The sequence below is a fragment of the Centropristis striata genome, chromosome 20 (genome assembly GCF_030273125.1).
Source record: "Centropristis striata isolate RG_2023a ecotype Rhode Island chromosome 20, C.striata_1.0, whole genome shotgun sequence".
Lineage (NCBI taxonomy): Eukaryota > Metazoa > Chordata > Actinopteri > Perciformes > Serranidae > Centropristis > Centropristis striata.
In genome coordinates this window covers 32,585,595-32,600,626 of record NC_081536.1, presented here as the reverse complement: position 1 = coordinate 32,600,626, position 15,032 = coordinate 32,585,595, and the positions used below count along the sequence as shown (strand labels likewise).

General features: G+C 37.6%; 2 protein-coding genes across 2 annotated transcripts in view; one reads left to right on the top strand and one right to left on the bottom strand.

Annotated features, from left to right (window-relative positions):
* entpd6 (ectonucleoside triphosphate diphosphohydrolase 6) overlaps positions 1 to 2,299 on the bottom strand; it is a 28,029-nt gene extending 25,730 nt beyond the window's left edge. The window contains exon 1 of the mRNA XM_059359891.1: positions 2,282 to 2,299. The gene's annotated coding sequence lies outside the window, so the exon portion shown is untranslated. The remainder of the gene's footprint in view (positions 1 to 2,281) is intronic.
* A 6,328-nt stretch (positions 2,300 to 8,627) lies between these two features.
* Positions 8,628 to 15,005, top strand: vsx1 (visual system homeobox 1 homolog, chx10-like). Its single transcript, XM_059323770.1, has 5 exons — positions 8,628 to 9,048; positions 10,296 to 10,371; positions 11,206 to 11,329; positions 12,170 to 12,365; positions 13,755 to 15,005. Exons 1-5 carry the CDS (start codon positions 8,628 to 8,630, stop codon positions 14,060 to 14,062), a joined length of 1,125 nt encoding a protein of 374 aa, XP_059179753.1. The 3' UTR covers positions 14,063 to 15,005.
* Positions 15,006 to 15,032: the final 27 nt, after the last annotated feature.

Here is a 15,032-nt window from a genome sequence, read left to right as displayed (position 1 = left end):
TAATAATCGTGCTGCTCAGCTGGATGGTGACGGACTGATTGGCTCGCTCAGCTTTAAAGAAGCGACTAATTAAGAAATATGAATTTGCATCAGAAAGCGGAGTGGCACGCGCTGCTGGCGGTGCTGGTGGGAGTGGTGCTGCTGGTTCTAATGGTGCTGGTGGTGCTGGTGCTGCTGCTGGTGCTGCTGGCGGTTGTACTGGTGGTGGTGCTGGTGCTGCTGGTGCTGGTGGTGGTGCTGGTGGTGCTGCTTTTGCTGGTGCTGGTGCTGGTACTGGTGGTGGTGGTGGTGGTGCTGGTGCTGGTGGTGCTGTTGGTGGTGCTGCTTTTGCTGGTGCTGGTACTGGTGGTGGTGGTGCTGGTGCTGGTACTGGTGGTGGTGGTGGTGGTGCTGTTGGTGGTGCTGCTTTTGCTGGTGCTGCTGCTGCTGGTGGTGCTAATAGTGCTGGTGTTGCTGTTTATGCTGCTGCTGCTGGTGCTGGTGGTGTTGGTGGTGTTGGTGGTGCTGGTGATGCTGGTGATGATGCTGGTGCTGGTGGTGTTGGTGGTATTGGTGGTGCTGGTGGTGCTGGTGGTGCTGGTGATGCTGGTGGTGCTGGTGGTGCTTGTGGCGGTGGCGGCGTGACGCCTGATGGTGACACACTCCGTACAGTATTTAAGTTTTAATCATTAGCTATTAGTGCTAATGGCAGCAGGCAGACTGCAGCTTTCTCTGCTTGTTTGTCTGGCGTGGCCTCCAAATGTAAATGAGGTGTGTGTATGTGTGTGTGTGTGTGTGTGTGTGTGTGTGTGTGTGTGTGTGTAAGAGTATATGGTCCAGACTTCCAGACAGTCTAATTTAAAAACTGTAATCCGACCCACGAGTTGTTTACATCACTGAATTAGGTTAATCTATCCTGATATTTGCATAAATGTGCATTTATGAATAATTAGTGGGCCACAGGGCTGGAGGGGGGGCTGGTGGGGGGCCGGTTGGTGGGGGGGCGACGCGTGTCCAGACTATTGTTACCGTTGCCGGTTGTAAACAATAGAGCAGAGAAAACAATGAACAACAAAAGCGACAGGAGCTGCAGCCGTCTGCCGCCACAATTACTGCTATCGCTTACAGCAGGGGGCGGGGCTTACAGCAGGGGGCGGGGCTCTGATTAGTCTCATTAACCCTCTCTGACCCACTAACAGCTGGAACTGTTCAAACCGCCGCACACACACACACACACACACATACACACACACATACACACACACACACACACACACACACACACACAACCTGCTGATCATCATCAGCTTCTTTTTCTGCAAAAGCTTTAATAGTTTTATTATTAATAAACTGCTGAATGCTCTTTAATGGTAAATCTGAAACTTTCTGTACTGCAGAAAAGGTGTTTTGTCTAAAAACAGATAAAACAGTAAATCTGAGGGAAATGATCTTGCTGCATGGACAAGATTTCTTAAATTAGGATGATTAAATCTAGAAATAAGCATGTTGAACGCTTAAAATAAGAAATTAACTCTTAAAACAAGATAAATATCTAACACTTCTAAATCTAATTTTTAAAAAAAATCTTGGTAAGAACCACATAATTTGCAGTGTACTTCTTTATTTTACAAGTTTTTCTTGTTTTTTTCTGCATTAAGTGCAAGTGCATTAAAATAATCATAGCTTTGTGTCTTTTTTGGTCATTTTTTGGGTAATTTGACATCTTCTTTAGTCATTTTGTGTCTTTTTGTGTATTTCTTGTTATTTTTTGGGGTAATTTTGTGTCTTTTATTGTCATTTTGGGGGGTAATTTGACATTTTTGTTGGTCATTTTGTGTCTTCTTTGGGGTTATTTGACATCTATTTTGGTAATTTTGTGTCTTTTTGTGTCTTTTTGTGTCATATTTTGGGTAATTTGACATATTTTTTGGTCATTTTGTGTCTTTTTTGGTCATTTTTTGGGTATTTTGACATCTTTTTTGGTCATATTTTGGGTAATTTGACATCTTTTTTTGGTCATTTTTGTGTCTTTCTTGCTCATTTTTTGGGTTATTTGACATCTTTCTACTACCCTAACTTCAACAGAAAGTTACTGTTTTATTTTACAGGTTTTTCTTGTTTTTTTCTACATTAAGTGCAAATGCCTTAAAAAAAACATGTTACAGATATAATACAACGGGGCATTATAGATATTTTTCAGTATTATCTAATTGCTGAATGTTAAATTAAAGTGAAATCTCTGTAAAAATACAGAAAATTAACTGTGAAACTTTAAAAACAAAATGTAGATTAAAGTAAAAACCTGAGTTATTATCTGCCCGTTAGAGTTCTGTGATGATCTGCTGGAGTGTTTAACTTCCTGCAGCTGCTGCCGGCGGTGGCGGTGGCGGTGGCGGCCTGCGGGTCACTGATGGCGAGCAGTGAAAGGAGGAGGCGTGTCTCCCCTGAGAGCCCAGTGTCTCTGACTCTAACACCACCTGTTGCTCCGTCAGCCTCTGAATAATAAACACAAGAGATGAACCAGAGGATCAATAACTCACACACTCAGTTTAACATCACAAATCTGAGCCAAACACTTCCCAACAAACCCACGACTCAGCAGGAGGAACCAGGAAACCAGGAAAGACAGAAAAAACAGCAAAAGACATAAAATGAGCAAGAAAAACATATGAAATAACTAAGACAAAATGATCATAAAAGAAACAAAAAGGATATCAAAGTAGCAGAAAAGGTCAAAATACCAGCAAAAGACGTATAATGACCAAAAAATATGTAACATTTCCAAATACTGACGAAAAAGAAACCAAAAGACACAAAATGACCAAGAAAAAGATGTAAAGTGACAAGAAAAAGATGTAAAATGACCCCCAAGAAACAAAATTATCCAAAAAGACACAAAATTAACCCAAAAACACATACAAATTACTACAAAAGACACAAAATGACCAAGAAAAACATGTAAAGTGACAAGAAAAAGACATAAAATTACCCCCCAAAAACAAAATTATCCAAAAAAAGACACAAAATTACCCCAAAAAGACATAAAATAACTAAAAAAGACACAAAATAACCAAAAAGAGATACAAAATTACCCCAAAAGACACATAGTGACTAAGAAAACATGTAAAATGACAAGAAAAAGACATAAAATTGACCACCAAAAAACAAAATAATCCAAAGACACAAAATTACCCCCAAAAGGCATGAAAAATGACGAAAAAAGACACAAAATGATCCAAAAAAGACACAAAATTACCCCCAAAGACATTAAAAAATTACTACAAATGACACAAAATGACCAAGAAAACATGTAAAATGACAAGAAAAAGAAATAAAATTACCCCAAAAGACATAAAAAATAGACAAAAAGAGACACAAAAAGACCAAAAACAGCCCTTAAGTGTCTCCCAACAGATCAGTGTTGGTGTCCATGTGAAACCAAAGTGCAACATGTGATTCAAACATCTCTTAACTTCCTGCATCAGGTTTTTACTGAACGATGTCACTTCCTGTAGTCACGTCGTCCTCCTTCACTTCCACCGTTTACATCATTTATTTACTCTTTAAACTCTTTTAGAGCCCAGAACCAGGAACTGTTTGGCCCTGAACCTTAGAGAAGAGCTGACGGAGCACATTCATGTTTCACATTAGAACTCTCACTTTACGTCTTTTGTTGCTCTTGTTTTGGTTTGTGTCTTCTTTTTTCTTTCATTTTTGGGGTAATTTGACGTATTTTTAGGTAATTTTATGTATTTTTAGGGGCAATTTGACATGTTTTTTGGTAATTTTGTGTCCATTTTGGTCATCTTTTGGGCAATTAGACATGTTTTTTGGTAATTTGGTGTCTTTTGGGGTAATTTGATATCTTTTTTGGTAATTTTGTGTCTCTTTTGGTCAGTTTTTGGGTAATTTGACATATTTTTGGTAATTCTGTGACTTTTTTGGTGATTTTTGGGTGGTAATTTGACATCTTTTTTGGTAATTTTGTGTCTTTTTGTGTCTATTTTGGTCATCTTTTGGGCAATTTGACATGTTTTTTGGTAATTTGGTGTCTTCTTTGGTCACTTTTTGGGTATTTTGACACCTTTTTGGTAATTTTCTGTCTCTTTCCGTCTTTTTTTGCGTCTCCTGGTGAAAGTCCTGGTTTGTCTGACCCGTCTCCTCCGTCCCTCACTGACTCTTTGTACTTTATAGTCCGAATCACTGCGGCCTCTAGATGGCGCCACTAACTCCAGACGGAGACGTGAAGGACTGGAGATCGTACAGATTCTGTCTGTTAGTGACCTGAAGGTCCACTTCTTGTAGCAGATGAAGAGGCTGAATGATTGACAGCTCTGAACTCTTTGTCTCTTAGTTAGCCGCTAGCTAAGCCCCGCCCCCTCGTGGCTCCGGCGGTCGGGACTGAGGTCACCTGACGGCGCCGCCTCAAACCTGATCCGTGCTCGGCCAACACGCAACGACGGCGCAGATTAATTAGAGGAGCAGAAATAAAACGATAAAGACTCGAAGATCAAACTGGACGAGGATGAAAAGATCAAGAATAAAAGACTTTAATCTGAAGATTATTCAAACCCACATAATCAATCAATCTGCCCTCATATAATGGTAATCCACATTGTTTTCAAATTGAACATAAGTTTCTGTGGAGCACACACACACACACACACACACACACACACACACACACAGAGAGAGTTTAATCCCGCCTCAGCACCTTCTTTTCAGATTACATGAGTCAAACTGATGTTCTGATTTTGTGGAAACGTTTATAATCTGAAAAACTCTGAAGCTGCGTCATCCTTTTATTACGACTGCAGAAGAAGAGAGAGTGTGTGTGTGTGTGTGTGTGTGTGTGTGTGTGTCAGCAGAAGAAGAACTCTAAAATGTGATTAAAAGCTAAAATAATCGTGTGAGAGAGATTTTAGATTTTTATAAAACAGTAAAAGGCCTCTTATAGAACTACAGAACTTCTTTGAGGTTAGAGCTGACCTCTTCTTTTATTTGACTCTTTAAACTGTGTTAACCCCATATATATATATATATATATATATATATATATATATATATATATATATATGGGGTTAACACAGTTTAAAGAGTCAAATAAAAGAAGAATGAGGTGGTCAGGAGGACGTTGAAGGTTGTTATCAGTCCGTTTAATGAGAATAAAGACGTTACGTTGTGGTTAAAGGCTGCAGTTTCTCTACCACAACGAGACTAAAACTCCTCTGAGGTTAGATCTGAAAACTTGATGCAGCTCAAGTTGTTCTGGTCAAAAATATCTAATTATAATGACTTAATGAATTATTTATTGAAACCTATTATGGTGTATAAAGGGTCATAATTTTACTTTGTCTCATAAGTTGTTGCAGCAATTTTTGGGTTGACACCATTTGTTGCAGTCATTAGGTGCTGAATAATGTGATTGTATTTATACCAAGAATGGAGAAAATGGTCAGAAAAACCCTCCAGAATATTACATCAATATGCCAAGAACTTTGGAACATCATGGAAAAATCCATGCTGAGATTTGGGTTCAAAAACTTTTGTGACACCTTTGTGCGAGTTTTAAAAGTGAAATGCTGGCAGGTGGAGACGGTCGTTATCAGCCCTAATTGGACTGATAACGGGCTGAAAACTTCAAGAGTTTGAAAAGTGACATAAGTGTGAGTGACAGTTCCAGTGGTCATTGGTCATTTTGAGTCTTTTTTGTCATTTTATGGTTAATTAGACATCTTTTTTGGTAATTGTCTGTCTTTTTTTGTGTTTTTATGGTCATTTTTGGGGTAATTTGATATATTTTTTGGTAATTTTGTGACTTTTTTGTGTCTTTCTTTGGTCATTTTTGGGGAATTTGACATCTGTTTGGGTAATTGTGTGTCTTTTTTGTGTTCTTATGGTAATTTTTTGGGTAATTTGACATATTGTTTGGTAAATTTGTGTCTTTTGATGTATTTCTTGCTACTTTTGGGGGGTATTTTGACATCTTTTCTATCTTTTTTGGTAAATTTTTGGGTATTTGGGCATATTCTGGGCTAATTTTGTGTCTTTTTGTGTCTTTTTTGGTCATGTTTTGGGTAATTTGACATCTTTTTTGGTAATTTTCTTACAAATACAAATAGCTAATAGTCGTTATCAGCCCTAAACAGACTAACGGGCTGAAAACTTCAAGAGTTTGAAAAGTGAAATAAGTGTGAGTGACACTTCTAGTGGTCATTGGTCATTTTGTGTCTTTTTTGGTCATTTTTGGGGTAATTGGACATCTTTTTTGGGTAATTTTGTGTGTTTTTGTGTGTTTTTTGGTCATTTCTTGGGTAATTGGACATCTTTTTTTGGAAATTGTGTGTCTTTTTGTGTTCTTATGGTCATTTTTGGGTAAATTGACATCTATTTTGGTAATTTTGTGTCTTTTTTGTTTATTTTCTTTAAAAAGCCACAACAACGTGTCCGTGATGCTGGCAGGTGGAGACGGTTGTTATCAGCCCTAAACGGACTGATGACTGATATGATATATGATATGAGCAAGTTTTCTGTGTTCAGGTAAGTTTCATTTCCTCATATCGGGTCATAAAAACATAAAAACAGAAAAACTGAATTTCAGAACGTCTGTCTGTCTGCATATTAATAAAAACAACAAATAAACGTCCACGTCTGTTTGTTTATTTTAATATTTTTATATTATTATGAGTAATAAATCTGCTGTTCAAGGAGACAAAATGAAATTTAATATAAAATGTGATTTAATAAAACTACAGAATGAATGTGAAACATAATTTGTTGCGTTTCTAAATCTTTAAATCACAAATACCTAATATATATTAAAATGTGCTTTATCAGTTGTTATTATTATTATTGCTATTATTATTATAGCTGCAAATTATGAATGTTATAATTTAATAAAATGTTTTATTTCATTATTATTGCATCCTTTTCTCTTCGTGTTATTTATTTTATTTGTTTTTAAGTTATTCTGACTTCCTATAAACAAATTTAGATATTCTTTCTATTTATTTATTATATAAACAAAAATATTTTTAATGTTATATAAAATATAACATATAACAAGACATATATGATCAATATTTACTAAACAATATGAAGATGCATTTAACATCATATTTGTTTTTACTGTAAAATTATTCCAACCTGTTTTTAATGCATCACATTAAAATATTTTCAGAATTCTCTTGCAGCAAAACAAAATATATCTATTTATTTTAACGAGTTAATTTACATTTATTTATATGTATAAATTAAGGAATGCATAAAATACTTTTTGCAGGTTTCAATAATAAATAAAATAAATACAAAATGAAACCATAATTATTATTTTGCAAGAGGACTTGTACATTCAGCAGATTATTTTACTGCAGTTAATGTTTGTTTAATTTCCCTGAAGAATGAGTTTATTATAACTATTTTGTGATGTTCTGAAGCTGAATCAGCTGCGACACAAAATAAAGTCAGTTTGTGAAATTAGGGCCAAGTTAGCAGCTAATCCCTCAGGATGGACTGCAGGCTGGCACAGAGAGAGTGTGTGCGTGTGTGTGTGTGTGTGTGTGTGTGTGTGTGTGTGTGTGTGTGTGTGTGTGTGTGTGAAGGTAAAAATGGTCAACTGGTTTTAAAAAGCAATTAGAGGAATCTGCTCCTCACAGATAATTAAAGCAAATTTAAACTCTAATCTGTTTTTATTTTTTATTCCTATGACGTCATCAGCTTCACTCATGACATGGAGATTAAAGATTTAAAAATAAAAATCATTTAAAGGGACCATTAAAGTTATTATTATTATTATTATTGCTTCCTGAACATTTTTATTTTGGTGGATCCAAAACGAAGTTATTAAATAATAAGAAGAATTGAATGACACAGTAATTATAATTATTATTGAAATGATAATACAATCCAACATGTAACATCTGAAGATTAAAAAATACATTAAATAATATAACAGTATTTATCAGATTTCCTTTAATGAAAAGTGTCCTTATTATGATTATATTTGTTTAAGTTTATATAATTTTCTTTCACTCACTTCTTTTTTGTTCTAAATAAATGTTAATATTAACGAATAATTGTTTTTAATTCATTGTGTTTATTTGCAGGGTAAATCATGAAAAAAAAAATTTTCGATTCGAATCGATTTTTTAACTTATTCCGTTAAATGTAAATACAATTAGGAATCAATGGTTTTATTGATTAAATTGAACGAACAGACTGTTAAATATTTCTGCAAATCTGTCTGAAATATTGTCACAGGTTTACATTTTATTTTTAACATTATAATAATAATTATTATTATTCAACAAATAAAGTCGGTGAAAGTGGTTTTAAATATCATCAATTCGTTATTTATATATTTATTACAACGGAAACAGCTGATTGATTACTGATCAGTGTGTGTGTGTGTGTGTGTGTGTGTGTGTGTGTGTGTGTGTGCGATCAAAGATAAACAACATAAATTAAAAAGCAGAAAATCCTGATGATCGGATTGGAGAAATTGGTGGCAATTAATCCTCCGGGATTGAGAGTGGCCCCGCCCCCCGCCGCGGCCCCGGCTCCTGATTGGCTGTGGCCCTGATCCCCGGCACGGCGGGCCCGGATAAATGGAGCCCGCCGCCCGGCCGGTCCCGGTCTGAGAGGACAACATGGCGGCCGGACGGGACGAGCTGAGCGAAGAGAAGCCCAGAGTCAAGCTGCTGTCGCCGGGTTTCGGCATAGATAAATCCCGGCTGCACGGCTCCGGGTTCCGGTCCAAAGGCTTCGCCATCACTGACCTGTTGGGCCTGGAGTCGGACCTGCAGGCGCGGCAGCAGCCCGGCGGAGCTCCGGGTTCGGGTCTGTCTGCGGGTTCGGGACCCGGGGTGGAGCCTCACGGAGTCGGTGGCGGCCTCGGCGGCTTCTCCTTCCCCGGAGGGTCGCTGCCGCTCGGCCTCGGCTTCCTGTGCAGCCTGGCGGCGGGCCAGCCCTCCGGAGCGCCCTGCTTCCTGCCGGGACACCTGCCGCTGCTGCAGGCCCGGGACAGCCACTACCTGCCGGGCGTGGAGGCCCAGAGGGACGCCTACTCCGGTACGACCCGGACCTTCCCTTACTCTCTGTTTAAAGTTCGGCTCTGTTCGGCTCTGTTCGGCTTCTTCAACCGTTTCTAAGCAACGGTTACCGTCGGAACCAACTTTTCCCGCGTCTGCATGTTCGACTCGGCTGGGTTCGGCTCGACTCGGGTTTTAATCATTTATTTATTTGTTGAACTATAGTTTTGTTTTTTTATTATTAATTATAGGCTATTATGACATCATTTTTCTTTCTTTTTTTTCTGTAAATTAAATATATATATATTTTTTTAAACAAAACGTTTTTTAAATGTTCGGTGGATTTGCTCGGTTCGGATCGGCTCGGGTTTTGATAATTTATTTATTTGTTGAACTATAGTTTTTTTTTTTATGATCTATTAATTATAGGCTATTATGACAAAAAATGTCTTCTTTTTTCTGTTAATTTTTTTATTTTTTTAAACAAAACGTTGTTTAAATGTTCGGGGGATTTGCTCGGTTCGGATCGGCTCGGGTTTTGATTATTTATTTATTTGTTGAACTATAGTTTTTTTTTTATCAATTATATTATGTCCTCATTTCCCTTCTTTTTTTTCCTGTAAACTTCGTTTTTTAAATGTTCGGTGGATTTGCTTCGTTCGGCTCGGCTTTTTAACATTTTCGTTTTTTTCAGAGCTAAATAAATAAATGACATTATACATTATATTATTGGTTTCCCCCCCCAGTTTCGTTTAGTTTCTTTTCTTTTCCAGCTCTGAAGAAATATGTAGCTGCGTGTTTTTATGATCATCTATATATCCAACATTATTATATGTTGGAAATGTTTTAACATTCATTGTTTTTTCCTCTTTTTTTTTTTATTTTTTATATCTAAACCGTTTTTAATGTTGGATTTTTCGTTTTTCATCATTTTCTTTTTGTTAAATTCGATATAAATATTAGGTATTAGCGGCTCGGCTCAGTTCGGGATCCTCTAAACTGTTTTAAACACAGCAGCTTGTGTGTAGAATGATAATAATAATAATAATAATAATAATAATAATAATAATAATAATAATAACGCGGCTCAGATGTTTTTATGAATCAGCTTTTCCGTTTTAAAAACATCGTCGCTTCAATTAAAACAAAAGTTCTTGAAATAATTCGATTTTTTAAATATTGAACGTGTGCAGAACGAACTTTAACATGTTTACTAAATGTATCTGACTTTCCGTTTTCATCGTTTTAATAATAATAATAATAATAATAATGTGTGTGTTTGTGCAGATGAAGAATGTCTCTCTGACCGCAACGACTCCAAAAGTTCCGCAAACTCGCAGAAGAGGAAGAAGAGGAGACACAGGTCAGAACTCATTCATATTTTCATATTAAATCAGAATAAAATATTCATGTAAATATCTTTTTTGCTGTTTAGAATTTAAAAAGATCTTATATAAATGTCATATAAATGATAATAAGCGGTGTGTAATGGGAAGATGTTAATATATATATATATATATATATATATATATATATATATATATATATATAAATATTTCAGACATATTATAAACTATTTTACATTTCTTTAACGTATAATAAAATATTTTTCATATTCTGAAGTTGTAGCACAAATGCGATAATCTAATTAAAAAGTATGATTTATTGATATTTAGAGGAAGTTCAGCTGTGTAATATAAATACAATGTCATATTAATAACAATAAGGGCAGTGTCATTAAAATGAGAACATGTGTAAAAATAGAAGATATATAAAATACAAATTTTAATATTCTTATAATTTAAATGATGTTTTTTAGCGTTTTTTTTCTGTTTTAAATGAAGAAAATAACAGGAAGTGACTTCATACAGGATTTAAACATAATTGGTTATTGATCCTCAGAGAGGAAACAGAGTGAAATTATAATAATGATAAGGGGTGCTTAATTAAAGAGATAATCAAAAACATATAATTTATAAATATGTACATGTATATTTATTTTGTTTTTCCTATTTAATTCTGGATTTCACGATAATATTAATTAATATTAATGTATTTATGTTACATCATTAACGGTAAAAACACAGAAATAGGATTTATTGATATCAGAGAGACAGTTTAGAAATACATCAAAACTGTTGTATAATAAATGTAGAATAAAATAATTAAATGTGTGTGTGTGTGTGTGTGTGTGCAGGACGGTGTTCACGTCTCACCAGCTGGAGGAGCTGGAGAAAGCGTTCCACGAGGCGCATTACCCCGACGTCTACGCCAGAGAGATGCTCGCCATGAAGACAGAGCTGCCAGAGGACAGGATCCAGGTGAGACACACACACACACACACACACACACACACACACACACACTCTGAGACACATATACACACTCACACAGACACACTGAAGACACTTAAACTAAATTAACAATAAAAATATATTTTAAAAGTAAGCATTTGAATAAATAACAATAATAATATTGTTTTTCTTATTATAGTTATTATTATATTATTACTAAAATCTAAAATAATTTGGTTCTTTGACTTATTTAAAAATGAAAGTTATTGTATCTGTCCGTCTAAAATTGGTTTTGATTTCTAAATACATTAAAAAAAAAATCTAAATTAATAAAATTATTTTTTTAAATAAATAAAATTATTTTAAAATGAATAAATACAATTATTTAAAAAAAATAAATATATATAAATAAATACAATTATTTAAAAATAATTGAAATGATTAAAAATAATAATAAATGAAATGTTTAAAAAATAATGAATAAATAAAATGATTTGGAAAAAAGAAATAGTAATTGTTTTTAATCAATAAAAAGGAAGAGTCAGTTTGAAATAAAGTCAAATACTTTTCATTAAGGAGAAAATATTAGTTTTCATTTTTTATCAAATAAAAAAATATATATGCTATAATTAAATATAAATAAACAATGAAGGAAATTATGTATAAAATAATGAAACCATCTGAGAAGTTCAAGATCAGATCAATATTCAATAATGTTTATAAACACAATAATAAAAGTACATTTGTAAGTAAATATTAATATTTGTGAGCCGATTTCATTTAAACACATTTATATTTTTCTATATTTAAGTTTTTGAATAATTTCTAAACAACAATAACTGATTATTATGATGTGTTTGTGTCCAGGTGTGGTTCCAGAACCGCCGCGCCAAGTGGCGAAAGCGTGAGAAGTGCTGGGGCCGCAGCAGCGTCATGGCGGAGTACGGCCTGTACGGCGCCATGGTGCGCCACTCCATCCCGCTGCCGGAGTCCATCCTCAACTCGGCCAAGAACGGCATGATGGGATCCTGCGCCCCCTGGCTGCTCGGTGAGCCGCATACACGTCAGTGCCACGCACGCACCAGCACGCCACGCACCAACACGCACCAACAAGCACCAACAAGCACCGTCACACACCAACATGCACCAACATGCACCAGCAAGCACCAGCACACCACGCACCAACACGCACCAACAAGCACCAACATGCACCAGCAAGCACCAGCACGCCACGCACCAACACGCACCAACAAGCACCAACAAGCACCAACATGCACCGTCACACACCAACATGCACCAGCAAGCACCAGCACGCCACGCACCAACACGCACCAACAAGCACCAACATGCACCAGCAAGCACCAGCACGCCACGCACCAACACGCACCAACAAGCACCAACAAGCACCAACATGCACCGTCACACACCAACATGCACCGTCACACACCAACATGCACCAGCAAGCACCAGCACGCCACGCACCAACACGCACCGTCACACACCAACATGCACCAGCAAGCACCAGCACGCCACGCACCAACAAGCACCGTCACGCACCAACATGCACCAACATGCACCAACAAGCACCAACATGCACCGTCACACACCAACATGCACCAGCACGTCACGCACCAACATGCGCCAGCAAGCACCAGCACGCCACGCACCAACACGCGCCAGCAAGCACCAGCACGCCACGCACCAACATGCACCATCACGCCACGCACCAACATGCGCCAGCAAGCACCATCACGCCACGCACCAACATGCCCAAGCAAGCACCAGCACATCACGCACCAACATGCCCAAGCAAGCACCAGCACATCACGCACCAACATGCGCCAGCAAGCACCAGCACGCCACGCACCAACATGCACCATCACGCCACGCACCAACATGCGCCAGCAAGCACCATCACGCCACGCACCAACATGCCCAAGCAAGCACCAGCACATCACGCACCAACATGCCCAAGCAAGCACCAGCACATCACGCACCAACATGCCCAAGCAAGCACCATCACGCCACGCACCAACATGCATCAGCAAGCACCAGCACGCCACGCACCAACATGCATCAGCAAGCACCAGCACGCCACTCACCAGCAAGCACCATCACGCCACGCACCAACAAGCACCAGCAAGCACCAGCACGCCGCGCTCCAAGGCACCAACACAAACTAGCGCGCCACAGCATGTCCAGCGTCTCTCTGCTGCACCAGACTCCATTGATAAAACCACTTTAACAGAATGAATTCAGACTTTTTCCGCATCAGCATCATGTTGTATTTATTTCAGCGTCCTTTAGATTAATTTATTCACAATAAATCACAGATAAATCACTTTATTTTGGTTCAGACTGATGTTAACTCAGATTTAATATTTTATTTATAATGAAAGATTTTTTGTGTGACCTGTGACGTGTTGAGTGACTCTGCGTCTCCGTCCTGCAGGAATGCACAAGAAGTCTCTAGAAATCTCCAAGAAGTGTTCGAGCCCCCGAGAATCCGACTCCACGCGCCCCGACTCCTTCTGCGACGCCTCGGAGCGGCGTAGCGGCAGCGGTGAAGCCCGGGAGGTGCAGCGTGAGGCTCGAGAGGAAGAGGAGGAGGAGCTGGAGATGGAGGAGGAGGAGCAGGAGGAGGAGGTGGCCATCGACCTGTCCAGCTCCTCCAAACAGCAGCAGCAGGAGGACGCTGCGGCCCGGCCCGCCCCCTCGCCACGCCGACACAGCGCCGCCGAGTCGGACGAACGCAGCTGAAGGTCGGGCCAATCAGATATGTCGGTGACGACGCTCAGAGATCTGATTGGCTCTTCTCTCAGGGATCACAGCAACAGCCAATGAGAGAGCAGCTGCTTGTTACTATGCAACTTCAGTGCTAATGTGTGTTAGCATGCTGAAGGCTAAAAGTTTACTGGTTCCATTAAATATCACATGCTAATTTTATTATGCTAACAGAGTACGGTCATGCTAATTAATGTTAGCATGCTAAAACATTAGCATTAAGGTAATATTTATTATGCTAGCAAACGTTACTGGTTCAATTAAAATTACATTAGAGTGCCACAATTTTCACAGCTTGCTAATAAACGTTAGCATGCTAATTAATGATAGCATCATGAAATATTAGTGAACGTTTGTTATTCGTTACTAGCTAACATGCTAAAAATTGGTGCTTTCCATGTGTTTTATTGAGCTAGTGTTGTAGCGTGCTAATTATCAGTGCTATGCTAAAGAACTAGCATCATGATTATAAAAATGATTAGCATGACGCTAATAAACGCCAGGATGCTTACTGTTAGCCTTTGGCTACATTTGATTTTGCTAACAGATTGTTTACGGGTGAAACGAAATGTTTCAACATTAATTAATATTATTATTATTATTAATCTCTGAAGCGACGCCAGATCCTCTGAACTCTGTGATCATTTCTGTCTGTGTTTATTATTTATTATTGTTTGTTTTATATTTATGTGTCTTTGGAAAATAAGAGAAAATATTTAATGTTTTATTATTTATGTTGTGTGAATGTAATTTAACTGTAATATTTAAAAGGTTATTATTGTTGTTATTATCATTAATATTATTATGATGTACAGCAGAAGGTTGGTGAATAAAAACAAAGTATTTTTTGAAAAACTGGAATTTTTTTTTGATTTTTCAACACAAACGCTGCAGAACATTTAGATTTATTTCAAAGATGAAAACTCAGATTATTACTCAGATTACA